Below are 22,543 nucleotides of genomic sequence, written 5' to 3'. Positions count from 1 at the left end.
TGCCATACTACTTGTAAGATTATAATAGTAGAGGAAAATGGGAACAAGGTTTAGGTGAACCCTCTATACTATCTTTGCAGTTTTTCTGTAAATCTAAAATTATTCCAAAACATGAAATTAATTTTAAAAGTAAAGCAAAATAAGAGAGATGAGGGGTGTTATAATAAACTAAAAACAAAACAAAACAAAACAAAAAAAGGGTTTATTCCAAAGACCTCTAAGATAAAACAGTGTGCGGGAGGAAACAATGTGGCTATTTGAGTTATGACTGTTTCAACCAGAGAGATCTGCAGATGTAAAGGCCCTGAGGCAGGAGGATGCTTGGCTTCTAGGAGTAGGGTCAGTGTGGGGGGAACAGAATGATTGGGAGAAAGACAATGGGTGGTGGAGCTAGGGGTGGAGAACAGAGTATGTAGGGCCTTGGTGGTCATGATAGTTTTAATACTTTACCTTGACTGAGAAAGGAAAACATTAAAGAATTTTTAGTAGAAGGGTAACCTGATATAGCTCACTCTTTCTTTCTTTCTTTCTTTCTTTCTTTCTTTCTTTCTTTCTTTCTTTCTTTCTTTTTTAACTGTTGTGTTTACAAATTAGAGAAGAGGGTGGAAGAAGCCCAATTTTACAAATTCAGGGGAGATTTATATCCTCTACACCATTATAGATTCAATCTATAGAATGAGTAAAGCAAATTGCCCTCCCTAGTATGGGTGGGCCTCCTCTACTTTGTTGAAGGCCAAGATAGAACAATAGGCTGGAGAAGGGAGGATTTGTCCTCTTTGAAGCTGGGACATAAGTTTTTTCCTGCCTTCAGACTTGCTCTCAAACTGGAAGTGACACCATTTACTCTCCTGCTTCTCAGGCATTTGGACTCAGACAAGAATTATACCACGGACTTTCCTGGGTCTCCATCTTGCCGACTACAGATCTTGGAAGTTCTCAGCCTCCATAATATATATGTTTCATTCATATATACATGGTTCTGTTTCTCTGACAACCCTCACTGATTCAAACCCCCAGCAGTACAGCTGGTAAGAAGTGGGCAGGTTCTGGATATATTCCCAAGGAGATGCTGACAAGATCTGATTAACTGAATGTAGGACATGAGAGAGTAAAAAGGATCAGGATGAGCAATTAGAAGAAAAGAGGTTTCTTATGCTAACTGGGGAAGACTGCTTGAGAAGTAAGTCGTGAGGTTGGGGGAGGGGAGGAAAGGGTTGCTAGGGACTGAGTTCCATTTTGGACACTTTAAGTTTGGAGTTGCCAAGAAGGCATTTAGATAGATGAGTCTATGATAATGCTATTAATTGGGAGTGTTTAGCATATAGGTGATGTGCAGATAGATTTATTTACTTATTTATTTATTTTAAATATTTTATTTATTTATTTGATGAAGAGAGAGAGACACCAAAAGAGGGCAACAAGCAGGGGCAGTGGAAAAGGAAGAAGCAGGCTTCCCACCTAGCAGGGAGCCCGATGGAGTTGGGGCTCTATCCCACGGTCCTGGAATCATGACCTGAGCCAAAGGCAGATGCTTAACAACTGAGCCACCCAGGCACTCCAGATAGAATTTAAATGTGTGAAATCTGAGCCCAGGACTCTTTGAAAGTCAGAGATCAGGAAGATGAAGAATCAGAAAAGGAGAATGAGAAGGTATAATCAGTGATATAGGAGTTAGACTAACTAACAGTGGTATTCTGGAAGCCAAATTAAAACAATGTTTCAAGAATTACTAACTCTATTGCATGCTGCTAAAGTGGGTAAAATTAGAACTGAAAACAGCAATGGGCTTGGCCACCTGGAAGTCACTGGCACACTTGCTAGGAATTTTGGTGGTGTGTAGTGATCAAAGCCTGTCTGGATTGGGCCCAGAGAGAATGAAAAAAGAGCAAATGGAGTCAGAAAATGGGCCAATAGCTGGAAGAAATATATGGTCAAGAGAGATATTTTTATTTTTGATTAGAAGATATGCCTGTTTGTATGCTCATGGCCATGAACTAAAAGAGAAGGAAAAAGTGATGATGCCGAGGAGTAAAGATCATTGTTGTAGCAATGTTCTTGAATAAATGAGCAGGGGTGGGATCCAATGAACAAAAGGAATATTGGGGTTAAATTGGAGAAGATAGAGAAAATAGAATTCTTTTCTGATAGCTGGTGGGGAGGCAGAACATATGGGCACAGACTCTGGTAAACGTGGAGGCATAAAAATGTTCTATCAATGAAGAAGCAAGGTTATCAATGGAAAGAGAAGAAGTTTGAGAAGAGGATAGAAAGTATGAAATATCATCCAGGGACAGTGAGACAATAAATAGACTTTGAAAGTATAGTCAGATTACTGGTTAACACTAAGGGTTCATTTGAAGTCAGGGACCATGACATGAAGTTGGTAGAGTTGTGTGTTCTCACCAGCCTCGTTCGCCTATTTGGGTTCGAATAAAGCTAGGCAGAGGTCCAGATACAACCAGAGTTTGGAGTTGCCAACTGAATATGATGGAGGAGAGAGGGACAAGAGTGTGGAGCATCTATGCAAGGGAATGATTATAAGGAAGGGACATGGCATTTAAACCAAGGAGAGAAGAGAGGACATGAATGACGGTGTTGAGGCAAAATGAAAAGGTGTTAGGTTAATGGATGGGAGGCTCCAGCGTGTCAAGGAATTGTGCAGTGGGGGATTAGAGAGATTCAGTTGGAAAATGCAAGTTGGTTATCAGAGAGTGGGATCTTCAAGACTTAGATGCTGAATGGCTGAAGATACCGATAATAACAAAGTCTAGACTGACCTGGGCTTTCAGCAATTGCTATGCCCCCCACCCCCACTTCTAGGCTCCCAGGTAGGTCTCCTATGTTTTATACATTTTTTTCTGGAGAGCTTGGCTCTCACCTCCAGTGCAGATTTTCTGAACCATGAGTATGGATGAGGAGTTTAGGATAAACCCAAATAAAGCAGGACAAGCGCTTGGAGAGGGCCATAGTAGCTACATGAAATGAAGTCCTGTCCTCTGTATACACCATTTTGTATCCTCCTGCCATCCCAAATTTGAAGCGCTCATAAACCCACTGAACCTCAGGACTGGCAGGTCATCTAGCCCAGCCACGCCTCTCAAGTACAACTCCTCCACCACCCTCAGTAAATAGTCATTTTTTATCCCCACACCATGCAGCAATCCCCAACCACCATTTCTCTTCGCCATACTAATTTGCAAACTCCTTGAGGATGTATGCTTCACCTGTCTTTTTTGTGTGCGATACAATATATGTGACATAAAATATACCTTTGTCATCATTTTAAAGTGTAAAGTTCAGCTCCAAAAGTACATTAGCATTGTCACGTAACCATCACCATCCATTTCCAGAATTTTTTATCTACCCCCCCAACTGACAACTCTGTACCCATTAAACACTTAATTCTCCAATCCCCCACATCCCCACCCCTAGCGTCCACCACTCTACTTTCTGTCTCTATGAATTTGACTACTCTAGACATTCCTGTAAGTGGAATGGCACAATCTTTGTACTTTCAAAACTGGCTTGTTTCACTCGGCATTATGGCTTCAAGGTTTATCTATGTTACAGCATGTGTGTCCGAATCTTTTTTCCTTTTAAAGGCTGAATAATATTTCTTTTTCGGTCATTGCTTTCATTTTTCTGGTATATATACCCAGATGTGGAATTGCTGGATCCTGTGGTAATTGTCTCTATAATTTTTTTTTGTTGTATCATCACACCATTTTTCACAGAAGCTGCACTGTTTTACACTTACACTAGCAAAGCACAAGCATTCTGATATCTCTACCTCCTTGCCTCACTTGTTACTTCTTAGAACCTATCTCTGATTTCTTCTCTTCATAACACGCTGCTGGACACATGATGCTATATGAGTAAATGAACAGCTGTCATTAACCCTGTTGAAAAGGGAAATGAGATTAAATGATTTGGCAAGCCCCATCTTGCACATCTTGTTTTAGATTCACACTGTCCCCTATTGTAGCCACAGGTAGCTATTTAAATTAATTAAGATTAAGCAAAAATTTAAATTGTTTTTCTGTCTCAGTGACATTTTCAGTGCCCAACGGTCACCATAACTAGTGGTTATTAGTGCCCGCTTTATTGGACTGCAGGGAGTAGAACATCACGGTGAACATTTCCAGTTCTTTGGTTACTATATTGGGCAGTGCTTTCTAGATCCTGCTAGTGCCCTGTGCTTTGTCCCACAAATCATATTTGGATAAGTTTTTCCAGAATTGCACAGCTTAAAATTTAAGATAAAGGTCTTTCTTTGAGGAGGGAAGAAATATGCTATCTAAAAAGTCTAAGGCCCTTCATATATAAGTGCCTGCTATGCAAGGTCTCAAATTTTTGTGTTTAAATATTAGATTTGCACTTTTCCATGATTTTGTGGTTCTGTTGTTCTAGATGATTACCTTGATGAACACAGATTTGCTAACTTAGGTAAGTCTTTATGTCACTCAAAATAGTTATCTACTAAACCATTGGTTTCAAAAAATATTTTTAGATTCAGAATGGAGGTTATATTTCCACTTACTACTTTTTACCCAAAGCCTAACACAATACCTACGACATTAGAGATTCTTAATAAATATTTGTGGAATGATGGGTGAATAAATGACAAAAGTAAGCACTGAGCAGAACTTGGGAGCTCAGGACACTAAGATAACATTTTAGAGGGTGACACCCTGGTATAAAGAGATTGAAGAATATGGATCTAACACTTTTTTCTTTTTAAACAATACAGGGATTTTAAGCCGTGTTCTTTTCTCTTATTGTTTAAAAAGTAGCTCAAAAATTCCTGGAAGGATCTTGTCTAGTGCATGTTTATAAAGCTTCAACTTGTTTATAAACACCAGCCACCAATGAATATAATAACAAGAAAAAAATGAAGAATTTTATTAAATCTTTTTTAAAGATTTTAATAATGTCAGCATGTGTGAGCATACCTTCTGTTTGCCCTTCAGATTTACTTGCTACCTTCTTCCATTCTGCTCTCTACCCTGGATGGTTGATCTTAATGAATGATTGCAACAGGCTCCTCTCTTTGGCTTGCCTTGGGTTTAGCCAAGAGAGAGATCTAGCAGGAGAGCAGAAGCAGAGGATGAGGTCGGGGAATTTATTCCAAGCAGAAGGACTATCTCTGTTCCTAACAGAAGGTCACTATTCCTCTAAGATGGTCTGTTTTACATGATTCCCTCTTCTTCTTGGTTCTCAAAACCTCTCCCTACTCATGATTCTCAGGCCTGTAGTATGACAGCCTGAGAGTCCCGAAGATTTCCACTCTGCCTATACCATTATAATATTACCTTTATTTATAAACCTTCATCGAATTATTCTAATTTGAACATGTCTCTGTTTCATGGTGGGAACAGCCATCCTTAATCAGCTAGACTGTAGTCTATAAATTCCTGCTTTGAAACTTTTATACCTACAGTCTGTACAAAAATATTCCCTGATAATATTAGCATCTCTTTATTTCAATCTACCGGTTAGCTTTTTGAAGAAACCATGTTGTATGTCATATAATATAAATTTTTCTCCAGTACACTCAGACTAGAAGAATATTCTGATTCATAGGCACATATTCTTGCATATATTTTCTCTACATAAAATATTGTTTGTGGAAATATATAAAGAAAATTATAAAATAAATAGGTTAGTGTTTAAGATATTAAATATCTTGATATCTAGATGATTTCTGGATATGGGAAAATCTGTACCTCAGCACTGCAAACAAACCATCATTTCTCAAAATACACAGTTTACCAGAGAATATAGTTTCTAACCTTTTCTTATACACTGAATGTTTGTGTCTGCCAAAAATTCGAATGTTATAACCTAATCCCCAATGTGATGATATTAGGAGGTGGGGCCTTGGGAGGTGATTAGGTCATGGGGATGGAACCTTCAAGAACGGGATTCATGTTCTTATAGAAGAGTTCCCAGAGAGCTCTCTTGCCCCTTCCATCATGTGAGAACACAGCAAGGAGACAGCCATCAGTGAACCAGGAGGCAGGCTCTCACTAGATACCAAATCTGTTGGCACCTTGATCTTGGGACTTCCTTGTCTCTGGAACTGTGACAAAGTAAACTTCTGCTATTTATAAGCCATAAAGTCTCGTGTATTTTTGCTATAGCATATAGCCTACGTGGACTAAGACACACTTTGAAAGCTCAATATTTGAAGGTACAATTATTAGCAGACATCAGCTCATTTAAAAATATATAAACCCCATAATGCTAATACTTATATTAAAGATAACTGGGGACGCCTGGGTGTTTCAGTCAGCTAAGCATCTGCCTTCAGCTCAGGTCATAATCCCAGGGTCCTGGGATCAAGTCCTGCATTGGGTCCTTGCTCAGCAGGGAACCTGCTTTCTCCGTCTGCCTGTTGCTCCCCCTCTCTCTGACACAAATAAGTAAAATCTTAAAAAAATAAAATAAAGATAACTGATACATATTGCTTAGTTACAATGTGCCAACTACTACTATGCTAACACTTTCATATGTTATTTCTCATTACAAATTTATAAGGGGTGTACAATTCAACCTCATTTGATAGAGGAGGAAATGAGCCTTAAAATCTCCTGCCCACTGCCCCAACACCAAGAGGCAAAGGATCCTAGATTCAAATCCTTGTGTCCAACACAAAAGTTTTATTCTTAAGAATTAAGAATCCAGGGGCGACTGGGTGGCTCAGGGGGTTAAGCCTCTGCCTTTGGCTCAGGTCATGATCCCAGGGTCCTGGGATCCAGCCCGGCATCAGGCTCTCTGCTCAGCAGGGAGCCTGCTTCTCCCTCTCTCTCTCTCTGCCTGCTTCTCTGTCTACTTTTGATCTCTGTCAAACAAATACATAAAATCTTAAAAAATTAAATAAAATAAATTTTCAAAAAAGAATTAAGAATCCAAGATTATTGGATTCAATTAAGAATCCAAGAACAGCATTAAAGACCATAGAACCAAAAAATAAGGACTATCTGAAGCAAATTTCTCTTAACCTGTTACCTACACTCAAAAAGTGATGTCTTAATCTAAATAAGCTTAGAAAAATTACTAAAAAGAAAGAAAGAAAAGAATGCAACAGATAACTCCTAGAAAAGCAAATTTCTTATTGTATAGTAAGCTTATTTTTCTGTGCACAATACACAAGGAGAAGTAGAAAATTAGCGGTGAAAATGGACTATTTGGGTGTTAGTTAAATCTTCCTGCCTACAATTCTTGAAATGACATGGCTGTATTTTTATTTTAACCCAAATAGCAATTATGTGAAAACTTCCCTCTGTATACTGGTATACTTGCAAGAGGGTTGAAGATGAGCATGTACAGATGTTCTATGTGTACAAATAGAACATGCTCTGTCAAAGAGAATGGGCTAGGGGTGTCTGGGTAGCTCAGCCCTTAAGCACCTGGGACCAAGCCCCACATCAGGCTCCCTGGTAGGTGGGAAGCCTCCTTCTTCCTCTCGTGTTCCCTCTCTCACTATCTCTTTCTCTCTCAAATAAATAAACAATCTTTAAAAAAAAAAAAAAAAGAGAGAGAGAGAGAGAGGGAGAGAGACAGAGAGAGAATGGACTAAAGAAATATCAGGTCTAGAGATAGTATAATTGATCTGCTTAATGGCTCTCAATGATTTTTCTGCAACTGTGATTTTGCATAACATGTTGCAAAACTATTTTAAGATGAGACTTACTCAATACTCACTTCTGGTAAACCCCTTTTTGCACCACTGCCCTGTCCTGCGGAACTGATAAAAGTGAAACAGAAAAGCATAAACAGAATGTTATAAATAAGCCATGCCTTTTAATAATAAAGTAATGGTTTCATCATGAGCCTTTAAATATTGGTTTTGAATTGCAACAATTAAATTTGTTCTCAACTAGCATAATTTTCACAGACTAAACATTTTTATAATCCATATTTTGTTCATTTAGATGAATTTGTGCCATTCATTTAGAAACTGTGTTTTTCTACACCAAAAAGCCTTACCTTGGGGCTGAGACATGATTTTCTTCTCTTTTTCTTCATTCATTTCGTCCTCTTCTTGCAGCTCCATGACTTTGTCTTACTTTTCCCTTTAACACAATCTTCAAAAGGACTGAGTCCTTCCTCAAAAATGGTTTATAATTTCTTTGAGTGCTTGGACCACGGCCAGCATCCTTCCATGACCATAAGGAAAATTTACAAGTACAATATTGACACCACAAAAAACAAAGAGATCTCAAATGGTGAATATATTTTAAAGATGAGCTTACTAAACGTGACACAGTAAGAACAGATTGAAGTCTCAGCAGTAAACTCACAGATTGAGGGAACAGTCTTCTTGTGGATACCTCCTCTTGGAATGATGATCTTGTTGAGGAGACCCTGGAGAAGCTGACAGATGTTCCCCTCAGTCCGCAGCTCCTCACCTTACTTATGTGCCAAGAGCGTGAATAGGAATCTTTGGTGGGAGCTGACAGGGCCTTGCATCACTAAGTCTCAGTGTCGAAAGCAGGCCACTCTAGCTGATTTCTTTAAACCCTATTTTCTACAAGTTGGTGATAGGCATAGTCAATTATGAAACAGGAACTTTTGCCACAATTCTACATCCCTAGTCACAAAGAAACATTTACAAAACAAATGCCCCCAGGCAAATTGGAATTCATGATTGATTACAATGCAAATGTGGGTGTTGCCTATAATCTATTCATGCCTTATTTTTTTCAGGGTCCTAGGACATCATCTCTCCAATTTAAGTAGTTAGTAGACCCCTCATCAAGGAAAAAAAATAAGTGACACTTAGTTCTGACAAATGTAATGTAATATAATGTAATGTATAATGTATAATATAATGTAATGTAAACATAATGGTACTTACATAAACGTGGTATAAATTCCTTATGGGGACAACCTCATTAGAAAACTATAAAATTCAAACAAATCATAGGTGGGGTTTAAGAACCAAACGAACAGAGGGAGAAAAAAAGAGTGAAACCAACAAACAGATGCTTTAACTTTTTTTTTTTTTTTTTTTTTTTTTTTAAGTAGGCTCCACACTGGGTACGTTTTCCAAGTAGGCTCCAACACCGGGCTTTACTCACAATCCTGAGATCAAGACTGGAGTTGAGATCAAGAGTCAAACATTTAACCAACTGAACCCCCCTGGCACTCCTAGACTCTTAACTGTGGAGAACAAACTAATGGTTTTCAGAAGGGAGGTGGGTGGGAAGATGGGTGAAATAGGTGAAGGGGATTACGAGTGCCCTTATCATAATAAACACTGAGCAATGTACAAAGTTATTGAATCACTATACTGCAGTACACCTGAAAGTAATATGTTGTATGTAAACTATATTGGAATTAAAATAAATAACTTTAAACAATTTGAACAAATCTACATATTAAAAGTATAAAATTGATATTAAGATAAATAGCATTCATTTCTACGTTGTTTTGATGAAGCAAAAAAGTTCTATTCTCTTAGTAAATTTCAATTATATACACTTATAGTGTTATAGTCACCATGTTTTACATTTAATCCTCAAACCTTATTCATCTCATAGCTGAAAGTTTGTACCCTTTTACCAAACTCTCCTATTTCTCTCAACCCCTTGCCCTTGGAAACCACTTTCCTACTCTCTGTTTCCATGAATTTGACTTTTTTTCTTTTTTAAGTTTCCACACTTGAGTGATACCTTGCAGTATTTGCCTTTCTCCAGCTAGTTTAACTCAGCATAATGCCCATAAGTTCCACCCATGTTGTCAGTGAATGGCAAGATTTCCTTCTTTTTCGCTGCATAATATCCCCATTGTATGTCTACACCTCCTCTTCTTTATTGGTTCATCCATTGATGGGCACTTTGGTTGTTTCTATATCTTGGCTATTGTGAATAATGCTGCAAGGAACATGGGAGTGTCTTATTTTCATTTCCTTTGGATTTATACCCAGAAGTGGGATTGCTAGATCATATGGTACTTCCATTTTTAATTTTTTAAGGAGTTTTCTTTCTTTCTTTTTTTTTAAGATTTTATTTATTTATTTGAGGAAAAGAGAAGAAAGCACAGGGGCAATAGCAGAGAGAGAGGGAGAAAAAGGTTCCCTGCTGAACAGGGACACATGCAGGTCTTGATCCCAGGACCCCAGGATCATGATCTGAGCTGAAGGCAGATGCTTAACTGACTGAGCCACCCAGACCTCATAATTTTTTGAGGAGTTTTCATACAGTTTTCCATACATGCTGCACCAATTTGCATTCCCACCAATGATGCACAGGCTGTCCCTTTTTTTCATATCTTTTCCAACTTATCTCTTATCTTTTTGATGACAGCCACTCTAACATCTCGAAGGTGATACCTCATTGTACTTTTGACTTGTGTTTCCCTAATGATTAGTGATGTTGAGCAACTTTTCATATACCAGTTGGCCATTTGTATGTCTTCTTTGGAGAAATGTCTGTTCAATTCCTCTGCCCATTTTTAAAATGTTTTGTTCTTGCTATTGAGTTGTGAGTCCTTTATATGTCTTGGATATTAACTCCTTGTAAGATATATGATTTGAAAATGTTCTCCCATTTAATAGGCTGCTTTTTCTTTTTGTTGATGTTTCCTATGCAAAGCTTTTTATATGATGTAGTTTCACTTGTTTGTTTTTGCTTTTATTATTTTTGCTTTTGTTGTCAAGTACCCCCTCACCTGAAAAAAATCACTGCCAAGACTGCTGTCAAGGGGCTTACCCCCTGTATTTTCTTCTAGGAGATTTATGGTTTTAGGTCTTACATTCAAGTATTTAATCGATTTTGAGTTAATTTTTTTTTCCTGAATGGTACTCTTTATTTTTCTCACCAATCCACTGAAATTTACTAACCTGCCAATCCCTAGAGCTCTTTTTTTTTTTGAATTTTGCTTTTTTAAAAAATTTTTTATGAACATATAATGTATTTTTATCCCCAGGGGTATAGGTCTGTGAATCGCCAGGTTTACACACTTCACAGCAATTGAGTTGATTTTTGTGTACGGTGTAAGATAGAGGTCCAAGTTCACTCTTTTGCATTTGATTATCCAGTTTTCTCAACAACATTTATTGAAGAGATGATTCCTTTTCCATTGTATATTTCTGGCTCCTTTATACAAAATTAATTGACCACATATGCGTAGAATTATTTCTGGGCTCTTTATTACATTCCATTGATTTATGTGTCTATATTTATGTTAATACCATATGATTTCTGTGAAAAAACGCCAATGGAATTTTGATAGGGATTGTATTGAGTGATAAGGATATTTTAACAGTATTAATTTTTCTAATCCCTGAGTACAGAATATCTTTCCATTTATTTTTGTCTTCTTACGTTTCTTTCATCAATGTTTTATAGTTCTTACTGCATAGATCTTTCTCTCCCTCAGTTAAATTTATTCTTTGTGTATTATTCATTTTTATGCAATTATAAATGGATTGCTTGCTTAATTTCTCTTACCGATAGTGTGTTGGCATGCTATAGAAACTCAACTGATTTTTGCATAATGATTTTGTATCCTTCAACTTTACTGACTTTTTTTATTCTAAAAATTTGGGGGAGGTAGTTTTTAGGGTTTTTTAATCTATTTTATGTAATCTTCAAATAAAGTTTTACTTCTTCCTTTTTGATTTGTATAGCTTTTATTTTTTTTCCTGCCTGATTGCTCTGACTAGAACTTCTAGCAGTAAGTTGAAAAAAGTGACAAGAGTGGACATCTTTGTCTTGTTCCTGATCTTAGAAGAAAAGCTTTCAGCTTTTCACCATTGTGCATGATGATAGCTGTGGACTTGTCATTGTAGCTTTTATTATGTTAAGATATGTTCACTCTATATCCAGTTTATTACAAAATTTCATCATGAATCAATGTTGAACCCTGTCAAATGCTTTTTCCACATCCATTGAGATGATAGTGAGATTTTTATCTTTCACTTTGTTAATGTGGTGTCTTGCATTGATTGCTTTGTGGTTGTTGAACCATTCTTGCATTCCTGAAATAAGTCCCACTGGATCATGGTGTACAGTCTTTTTTATATATTGTTGAATTTAGCTTGCTAATATCTTGTTGAGGATTTTTCATTTATGTTCATCAGGGATATAGGTCTGTAATTCTGTCTTCTTGTAGTTGTCCTTGACTGGATTTGTTATCAGGGTAATGCTGACTTTGTAAAATGAGTTCAAAAGTGTTCTGTCCTCTTCATTTTTTTTGGTAAGAGTTTGAGGATTGGTACTTTTTTTTTTTTTTAAGATTTTATTTATTTATTTGACACAGAGGGAGAGAGCACAAACAGAAGGAGCAGGAGAGGGAGAAGCAGGCTCCCCTCTGACCAGGAAGCCCAACACAGGGCTTGATCCCAGGCAGATGCTTAACTGACTGAGCCACCAGGCATCCCAGGTACTCATTCTTAAAATATTCGGTAGAATTCACTAGTGAAGCCATTTGTCCTGGACTTTTGTTTATTGGGAGGGTTTTTATTACTGATTTAATTACTTTATTGGTAAAGGGTCTGTTCAGATTTTGTTTTTCTTCATGATTTAGCCTTGGTAGGTTGTATGTTTCTAGGAATTTTCCATTTCTTCTAGGTGGTCCAACTTGTTGCCCTGTAATTGCCCAGTCTCTCATGATCCTTTGTATTTCTGTGGTATCAATTGTAACATCACATCCTTTGTTTCTAACTTTATTTATTTGAGTCTTCTCTCTTTTTTTCTTGGTAAGTCTAGATAGAGGTTTGTCAATTATGCTTACCTTTTCCAAAAAACCTCCTCTTAGTTTCATTGATCTTTTCAATTGTCTTTATAGTCTCTACTTCCTTTATTTTCACTCTCATCTTTGTTATTTGCCTCCTTCTGCTAACCTTAGGCTTAATTTGTTCTTCTTTTCCTATTTCTTTGAGCTGTAAAATGTTTATTTAAGTAATTTTTTTTTCATCATGTAGACTTTTGTTGCTATGGTAGAACTGCTTTTCTCCATCCTATTAGTTTTGGAAGGTTGTGCTTCCATATTCATTTTGTCTCAAGAAATTTTTAATTCTCTTTCAACTTCTTCTTTAATATATTGGTTGTTCAGTAACATGTTGTTTGCTCTCCACATATTTGTGAATTTTCCAGTTTTCTTGTAGCTTATTTCTAATTTTATACCATTAGGGTAAAAAGAAAAAATTACTTAATACGATCTCCGTATTTTTAAATTTATTAAGAGATGTTTTGTGACCTAACAAATGATGTATCCTGGAGAAAATTCCATGCGCATTTGAGAAAATGTGCCTTCTGCTACTGTTGAATGGAATAGCCTCTAAATATCTGTTAAGTCCATCTGTTCTAATACATAGTATAAGTACAATGTTTCCATATTGATTTTCTATGTGGATGATCTATCCATTGTTGAAAGTGTCAAATCAAGCTCTACTTTGCATCTATGGTCATCTGGAAGAGAAGAATGCATAAATTTATGGGCAGCTGTGTGGCTCAGTGGGTTAAGCCTCTGCCTTTGGCTCAGGTCAGGATCCTAGCATCCTGGGATCGAACCCCACATCGGGCTCTCTGTTTGGCAGGGAGCCTGCTTCTTCCTCTCTCTCTGTCTGCCTCTCTGCCTACTTGTGATCTCCATCTGATAAATCAATAAATAAAATATTTTTAAAAATTTATGGAAAACATATATATAAAGCTCCACTTGGAATTGGAAATAAAAGTTTCGAGTTAGTTCTGTTTAATATGGCCTATTTTACTATTGCTACTGCCATAGAGAACCAAGATGCTAATCAGGTATATTGGGGGGAAATGACTCTTCATTGCAGGCTTGCCATCTTGTCTTAATCTAGGTACTACTTGTATCTCTAATTGAGACTAGATGTAGGGGCTTAAAAAATCTACCCTGAGAATTGTATGAAATCAGTAGTCATGGAAATTTGAAGTCTGAATTTATATTACCTGTGTGGGACAAACGACCTTAAACAGATAGTTTATAGTGGACTGGTTTGATTATACCACCAAATGACTGGCTGAAACAAAGGTATACCCTCTCTTAAAATACTTAGCTATCCAGATTGATATAACTATACTATTTCAACAGTCATTTATGACTTCAGAAATGTCAAATGTGGAAAAATATAAATTGCAGACTATTTTTTATATATGGAAGTTGTGAGAATTTAGTGAGATAGCTCATGCAAACTACTTATAACAGTGCATAGAAAGTAGTAAGTTGCTATAATCATCATCATCATCATCATTTTTCAGCTTTATTTGCAACAACTACAAATTTCCATCATAGTATACATAGTATACTATGTATACTATACAATATACATATATACAATAAATCAGACCTACTCACCTTTCTGCAAACAATCATTGCATCGTTTTTTGTTTTGTGCAGGATGAAAAGAGAAAGTACTTTTCTGAGTGTAGTAATCATCATCATCATCATCACGCCAGTCCCAACACAGTCACATACCCTATTTTAACAGGTTTTCCTATCTGTAAAATCAAAGAGTTGGTCTAGATAATTCTTTAAACTTTTTATTATATCAAATATTGGGCCTGTACAAAAGTCTCTAGAATAGTTAATCCCTAAGCTGAAAATTGATTAGCTCATGGTCAATATAATCCTTTATTCTAATGCTTTCTATCATAGACTATTCCCAGGCATTATATCCTTTTACACCAGGTAGTTTTTGCATATCTTTCTAATGCTAAAAGTTTACAACAAATCCAGCAACTTGTGGAATTACACTGTAGGCCTTTGTTATTAACAATCCTCAACCGAGGAAAATGAGCCTAGATACTACTCTACTATTTAGTTAATACTTATACATAGATTTCTGATTCCAAACATGATAGAGTAACAGGGACCAGATTTATCCTCCCAACTGAATAACAAGTAGAGACAAAATAAATAAACACCAACTTTCACAATATTAAATGTTAAATAATGAAGGACTGTGATCTTCAAAATATGAAAAACACACAATGTAAGCCCTTCTTGTCCCATCTTGCTGCCTCCAGCACATGGCAAAGAGAAGAAACCAGGCAGACTTCCTGAATCTGAATGTCCAGGGAGACCAAGGTGACTAACGTTCATAGGATAGAGTACTGGGGAGAGAGAGGTGAATATAGAGAGATCCCAGCAGATTTGCACAAGATCCCCCTGAAGTATTCAGCAGAAGATTTAGCAGTTAATGAAAGTCAGAAAACCACCTAGGACTGGGGGCAAAACCAGATAAAAAGGATTTTATCAGAGCTGCTTATACAAGGCCAGAAAAGGTGCCTATTTTCACAAATCAGATGGAAAAATTTAATCATAATTTACCGGAAGGAGCGGCCCAAAAACTTTTGTCTCAGTAGGATCAAACTGTTTCCAAGTAATTTAACAAAGTTCAAGAACACTTACAATAATTAAAAAATACCTAGCCACCCAACAAGGTATAATATAGGAAAACTCAGTACACACATACACACACACACACACACACACACACACACACACAATCTCCTAAAGGAAAAGAGAGATGGAAAAAATATTTGAAGAAATAATGTCTAAAGCTTTTCCAGATTTGATGTAACCTATAAACCCACAGATCCAAGAAGCTCAGTGAACCCAAGCACAAGAAACATGAAGTATACCAAAGCATATCGTAACTAAATTACTCAAAACCAGTGATAAAGAGAATATCTTAAAAGAAGCCAGAGGAAAAAGCACATTGTGTAGAGAGGAAAAAGATAAAAAGATGAAAATAATAACGAACTTCACAGCAGAAATAATATACTAGGGAAACAACAGAGGACTAAAAGAAAAAATATTACGGGAAAAACCTGTCAACCTATCATTGTGTATTCAGTGAATGTATCTTTCACAAATGAAGATGAAATAAAGATTTTCTCAGATATATAAAAACTGGAAAAATTAACTGTCAGAAGACTATAAAATATGTAAAAGGAAGCCTTTTAGACAAAAATAAAATGATGGTAGATGGAAATACAGAAATCTACAAACAGAAAAATGGAGAATACCAGAAATAGTAACTACATAAATAAATATACAAGAATTTTTCTTATTATTAAATGTCTTTAAGAGCTAGTTAACTCTTTAGACAAAAATAATAAAAATGTATTGTGGGATTTGTAAAATATGTTAATAAAATGTATGACAATAATAGAACCTTAAAATAGGTTCTTATACTATTTGTAAAGTGGTATAATATCCCTCAAAAGTAATACATGGGATACGTGAGTGAGGGATACTATTAACCCAAAGCAACTAAAATAACAAAATAACTAACTTGCCCGCAAAAGAAAAAAGGGGAATCATTAAAATGCTCAATTGATTCAAAAGAAAGCAGAAAAAGAGGGAAAAGAGAACAAAGATGGAAAAAATAGAAAACAAGTAGCAAGATTAGATTTCAATCTAATACATAATAATCACATTAAGTATAAATGGTCTAATCACCCAATTAATAGGCAGAGATGGTCAGATTGGACAGAAAGCACAATATGCTGTCCACAAGAAAATCACTAAAGAAATATCAAGACAAACAGAGTAAAAGCAAAAAATGGAGAAAAGGGCATGCTAGCACAAATCAAAAGGAAGCAAGTTCCATTAATGTCAGACAAAATACATTTCAGAGCAGAAATCTTAGTAGTGATAAAGTAATATAATGATAAAGAGACCAATTAATCAGGAGGAAATAATCTTAGGTTTATGTACTAATAAAAGCTCCAAAAACACAAGTTAATAAATTAATACAATTCTGGTCTATTGAAATAATTCTCAAGTTTTATATTCATTATAATTTGCATTTATCTTTTTAATTTTTAACTAATAAACTTTATTTTGGAGGATAGTTTTATATTTACAAGAAATATTGAGTGGAAAGTACAGAGTACCCCCCTGCCCGACCTTTTTCATAGGTGGGGTTCATTTGTTACAATTAATTGAGCCACTGTTGATACATTATTAACTAAAGCCCATAGTATGTATTAGGATGCACTCTTTGTATTGTACATTCTCTGGAGTGTGTGTGCACATGTGTGTGTTTGTGTGTGTGTGTGTGATTTTTCTTCAATTGAGTTTTGACAAATGAATCCACATGTATAATGCTAAATAGTTTCACTACTTAAAAAAATTTTTTTAAATTCCTTCAGTAGGAGGCCTGCTTCTCCCTCTCCCACTCACCCTGCTTGTGTTCTCTTTCTTGCTGTCTCTCTCAAATAAATAAATAAATAAATAAAATATTTTAAAATATATTTTTAAAAATTCCTCCATTCTACCTATTCATCCTGTCTTTCCTACCCTTGGTAACCACTGATCCTTTTACTGTCTCTACAGTCTTGCCTTTTCCAAAATGTTATATAGTTGGAATTGTACTGTGTTTTTTTTTGTATTTTTGTTTGTTTGTTTGTTTGTTTATTTATTTAAATTGTAAAGGGGAACTAGGTAGACTTTGATGAGGCTCCTTCCCATGTGTGGAGAGATTACACTTTAAATGGTCCAATTTCATTTAACAATTGGTTATGAAGGGGGCACCTGGATGGCTCAGTTATTTGTCTGATTCTTTCTTTTTTTTTTTTTAATTTACTTTTTTAAAAAAAAAACTTTATTTTTTAAAGATTTAATTATTATTATTATTATTTTATAAACATATAATATATTTTTATCCCCAGGGGTACAGGTCTGTGAATCGCCAGGTTTACACACTTCACAGCACTCACCAAAGCACATACCCTCCCCAATGTCCATAATCCCACCCCCTTCTCCCAAACCCCCTCCCCCCAGCAACCCTCAGTTTGTTTTGTGAGATTAAGAGTCACTTATGGTTTGTCTCCCTTCCAATCCCATCTTGTTTCATTTATTCTTCTCCTACCCCCTTAAGCTCCCATGTTGCATCACCACTTCCTCATATCAGGGAGATCATATGATAGTTGTCTTTCTCTGCTTGACTAAGCATGATACACTCTAGTTCCATCCACGTTGTCGCAAATGGTAAGATTTCATTTCTTTTGAGGGCTGCATAGTATTCCATTGTGTATATATACCACATCTTCTTGATCCATTCATCCGTTGATGGACATCTAGGTTCTTTCCATAGTTTGGCTATTGTGGGCATTGCTGCTATAAACATTCGGGTGCACGTGCCCCTTTGGACCACTACGTTTGTATCTTCAGGGTAAGTACCCAGTAGTGCAATTGCTGGGTCATAAGGCAGTTCTATTTTCAACATTTTGAGGAACCTCCATGTTGTTTTCCAGAGTGGTTGCACCAGCTTGCATTCCCACCAACAGTGTAGGAGGGTTCCCCTTTCTCCGCATCCTTGCCAGCATCTGTCATTTCCTGACTTGTTGATTTTAGCCATTCTGACTGGTGTGAGGTGATATCTCATTGTGGTTTTGATTTGTATTTCCCTGATGCCAAGTGATATGGAGCAGTTTTTCATGTGTCTGTTGGCCATCTGGATGTCTTCTTTGCAGAAATGTCTGTTCATGTCCTCTGCCCATATCTTGATTGGATTATTTGTTCTTTGGGTGTTGAGTTTGCTAAGTTCTTTATAGATTGTGGACACTAGTCCTTTATCTGATATGTCGTTTGCAAATATCTTCTCCCATTCTGTCAGTTGTCTTTTGGTTTTGTTAACTGTTTCTTTTGCTGTGCAGAAGTTTTGATCTTGATGAAATCCCAATAGTTCATTTTTGCCCTTGCTTCCCTTGCCTTTGGCGATGTTCCTAGGAAGATGTTGCTGCAGCTGAGGTTGAAGAGGTTGCTGCCTGTGTTCTCCTCAAAGATATTGATGGATTCCTTTCTCACATTGAGGTCCTTCATCCATTTTGAGTCTATTTTTGTGTGTGGTGTAAGGAAATGGTCCAATTTCATTTTTCTGCATGTGGCTGTCCAATTTTCCCAACACTATTTATTGAAAAGGCTGTCTTTTTTCCATTGGACATTCTTTCCTGCTTTGTCGAAGATTATTTGACCATAGAGTTGAGGGTCTATTTCTGGGCTCTCTATTCTGTTCCATTGATATATGTGTCTGTTTTTATGCTAGTACCATGCTGTCTTGATGACAGCTTTGTAATAGAGCTTGAAGTCCGGAATTGTGATGCCACCAACTTGGCTTTCTTTTTCAATATTCCTTTGGGTACTTGAGATCTTTTCTGGTTCCATATAAATTTTAGGATTATTTGTTCCATTTCTTTGAAAAATATGGATGGTACTTTGATAGGAATTGCACTAAATGTGTAGATTGCTTTAGGTAGCATAGACATTTTCACAATATTTATTCTTCCAATCCAAGAGCATCGAACATTTTTCCATTTCTTTGTGTCTTCCTCAATTTCTTTTATGAGTACTTTATAGTTTTCTAAGTGTAGATTCTTTGCCTCTTTGGTTAGGTTTATTCCTAGGTATCTTATGGTTTGGGGTGCAATTGTAAATGGGATTGACTCCTTAATTTCTCTTTCTTCTGCCTTGTTGTTGGTGTAGAGAAATGCAATTGATTTCTGTGCATTGATTTTATATCCTGACACTTTACTGAATTCCTGTACAAGTTCTAGCAGTTTTGGAATGGAGTCTTTTGGGTTTTCCACATAGAGTATCATATCATCTGCGAAGAGTGATAATTTGACTTCTTCTTTGCCGATTTGGATGCCTTTAATTTCCTTTTGTTATCTGATTGCTGAGGCTAGGACTTCTAGTACTATGTTGAATAGCAGTGGTGATAATTGCCATCCCTGCCGTGTTCCTGACCTTAGTGGAAAAGCTTTCAGTTTTTCTCCATTGGGAATGATATTTGCGGTGGGATATTTTCTTTGATAATATTGAGGTATGTGTCCTCTATCCCTACACTTTGAAGAGTTTCGATCAGGAAGGAATGCTGTACTTTGTCAAATGCTTTTTCAGCATCTATTGAGAGTATCATATGGTTCTTGTTCTTTCTTTTATTGATGTGTTGTATCACATTGATTGATTTGCAGATGTTGAACCAACCTTGCAGCCCTGGAATAAATCCCACTTGGTCGTGGTGAATAATCCTTTTAATGTACTGTTGAATCCTATTGGCTAGTATTTTGGTGAGAATTTTCGCAACTGTGTTCATCAAGGATATTGGTCTATAGCTCTCTTTTTGGATGGGATCCTTGTCTGGTTTTGGGATCAAGGTGATGCTGGCCTCATAAAATGAGTTTGGAAGTTTTCCTTCCATTTCTATTTTTTGGAACAGTTTCAGGAGAATAGGAATTAGTTCTTCTTTAAATGTTTGGTAGAATTCCCCCGGGAAGCTGTCTGGCCCTGGGCTTTTGTTTTTTTGGAGATTATTGATGACTGTTTCAATCTCCTTACTGGTTATGGGTCTGTTCAGGCTTTCTATTTCTTCCTGGTTCAGTTGTGGTAGTTTATATGTCTCTAGGAATGCATCCATTTCTTCCAGATTGTCAAATTTGTTGGCGTAGAGTTGCTCATAGTATGTTCTTATAATAGTTTGTATTTCTTTGGTGTTAGTTGTGATCTCTTCTCTTTCATTCATGATTTTATTTATTTGGGTCCTTGCTCTTTTATTTTTGATAAGTCTGGCCAGGGGCTTATCAATTTTATTAATTCTCTCAAAGAACCCGCTCCTAGTTTCGTTGATTTGTTCTGTTGTTTTTTTTGGTTTCTATTTCATTGATTTCTGCTCCGATCTTTATGATTTCTCTTCTCCTGCTGGGCTTAGGGTTTCTTTCTTGTTCTTTCTCCAGCTCCTTTAGGTGTAGGGTTAGGTTGTGTATTTAAGATCTTTCTTGTTTCTTGAGAAAGGCTTGTACCACTATATATTTTCCTCTCGTGACTGCCTTTGCAGTGTCCCACAGATTTTGAACCATTTTGTTTTCATTATCATTTGTTTCCATGATTTTTTTCAATTCTTCTTTAATTTCCTGGCTGACCCATTCATTCTTTAGAAGGATACTGTTTAGTCTCCATGTATTTGGGTTCTTTCCAAACTTCCTCTTATGGTTTAGTTCTAGCTTCAGAGCATTGTGGTCTGAAAGTATGCAGGGAATGATCCCAATCTTTTGATACAGGTTGAGTCCTGATTTAGGACCAAGGATGTGATCTATTCTGGAGAATGCTCTATGTGCACTAGAGAAGAATGTGTATTCTGTTGCTTTGGGATGAAATGTTCTGAATATATCTGTGATGTCCATCTGGTCCAGTGTGTCATTTAAGGCCTTTATTTCCTTGCTGATATTTTGCTTGGATGATCTGTCCATTTCAATGAGGGGAGTGTTAAAGTCCCCTACTATTATTGTTATTGTTGATGTGCTTCTTTGATTTTGTTATTAATTGGTTTATATAGTTGGCTGCTCCCACGTTGGGGGCATAGATATTTAAAATTGTTAGATCTTCTTGTTGGACAGACCCTTTGAGTATGATATAATGTCCTTCCTCATCTCTTATTATAGTCTTTGGCTTAAAATCTAATTGATCTGATATAAGGATTGCCACTCCTGCTTTCTTCTGATGTCCATTAGCATGGTAAATTCTTTTCCACACCCTCACTTTAAATCTGGAGGTGTCTTTGGGCTTAAAATGAGTTTCTTGGAGGCAACATATAGATGGGTTTTGTTTTTTTATCCATTCTGATACCCTGTGTCTTTTGATTGGGGCATTTAGCCCATTAACATTCAGGGTAACTATTGAGAGATATGAATTTAGTGCCATTGTATTGCCTGTAAGGTGACTGTTAGTGTATATTGTCTCTGTTCCTTTCTGATCTACCACTTGTAGGCTCTCTCTTTGCTTAGAGGACCCCTTTCAATATTTCCTGTAGAGCTGGTTTGGTGTTTGCAAATTCTTTCAGTTTTTGTTTGTCCTGGAAGCTTTTAATCTCTCCTTCTATTTTCAATGAGAGCCTAGCTGGAGATAGTATTCTTGGCTGCATGTTTTTCTCGTTTAGTGCTCTGAATATCATGCCAGCTATTTCTGGCCTGCCAGGTCTCTGTGGATAAGTCTGCTGCCAATCTAATATTTTTACCATTGTATGTTACAGACTTCTTTTCCCGGGCTGCTTTCAGGATTTTCTCTTGGTCACGAAGACTTGTAAATTTTACCTTTAGGTGATGGGGTGTGTGCCTATTCTTATTGATTTTGAGGGGCGTTCTCTGATCCTCCTGAATTTTGATGCTCATTGCCTTTGCCATATTGGGGAAATTCTCCCCAATAATTCTCTCCAGTATACCTTCTGCTCCCCTCTCTCTTTCTTCTTCTTCTGGAATCCCAATTATTCTAATGTTGTTTTGTCTTATGGTGTCACTTATCTCTCGAATTCTCCCCTCGTGGCCCAGTAGCTGTTTGTCTCTCTTTTGCTCAGCTTCTTTATTCTCTGTCAGTTGGTCTTCTATATCGCTAATTCTTTCTTCTGCCTCATTTATCCTAGCAGTGAGAGCCTCCATTTTTTATTACACCTCATTAATAGCTTTTTTGATTTCAACTTGGTTAGATTTTAGTTCTTTTATTTCTCCAGAAAGGGCTTTTATATCTCCCGAGAGGGTTTCTCTAATATCTTCCATGCCTTTTTTTG

The 22,543-nt window shown here is 36.6% G+C and overlaps 1 protein-coding gene across 1 annotated transcript in view; it reads right to left on the bottom strand.

The window, feature by feature from the left end:
* STX11 (syntaxin 11) overlaps positions 1-8,252 on the bottom strand; it is a 47,746-nt gene extending 39,494 nt beyond the window's left edge. The window contains exon 1 of the mRNA XM_059399196.1: positions 7,993-8,252. Within this exon, the coding sequence (XP_059255179.1) occupies positions 7,993-8,059 (67 nt within the window). The 5' untranslated portion in view covers positions 8,060-8,252. The remainder of the gene's footprint in view (positions 1-7,992) is intronic.
* Between the last annotated feature and the right edge of the window lie 14,291 nt (positions 8,253-22,543).

Source organism: Mustela nigripes, chromosome 5 (assembly GCF_022355385.1).
Source record: "Mustela nigripes isolate SB6536 chromosome 5, MUSNIG.SB6536, whole genome shotgun sequence".
NCBI lineage: Eukaryota > Metazoa > Chordata > Mammalia > Carnivora > Mustelidae > Mustela > Mustela nigripes.
Note: the sequence above shows the minus strand (reverse complement) of the source record. Positions and strands in the feature narration are given on the sequence as shown.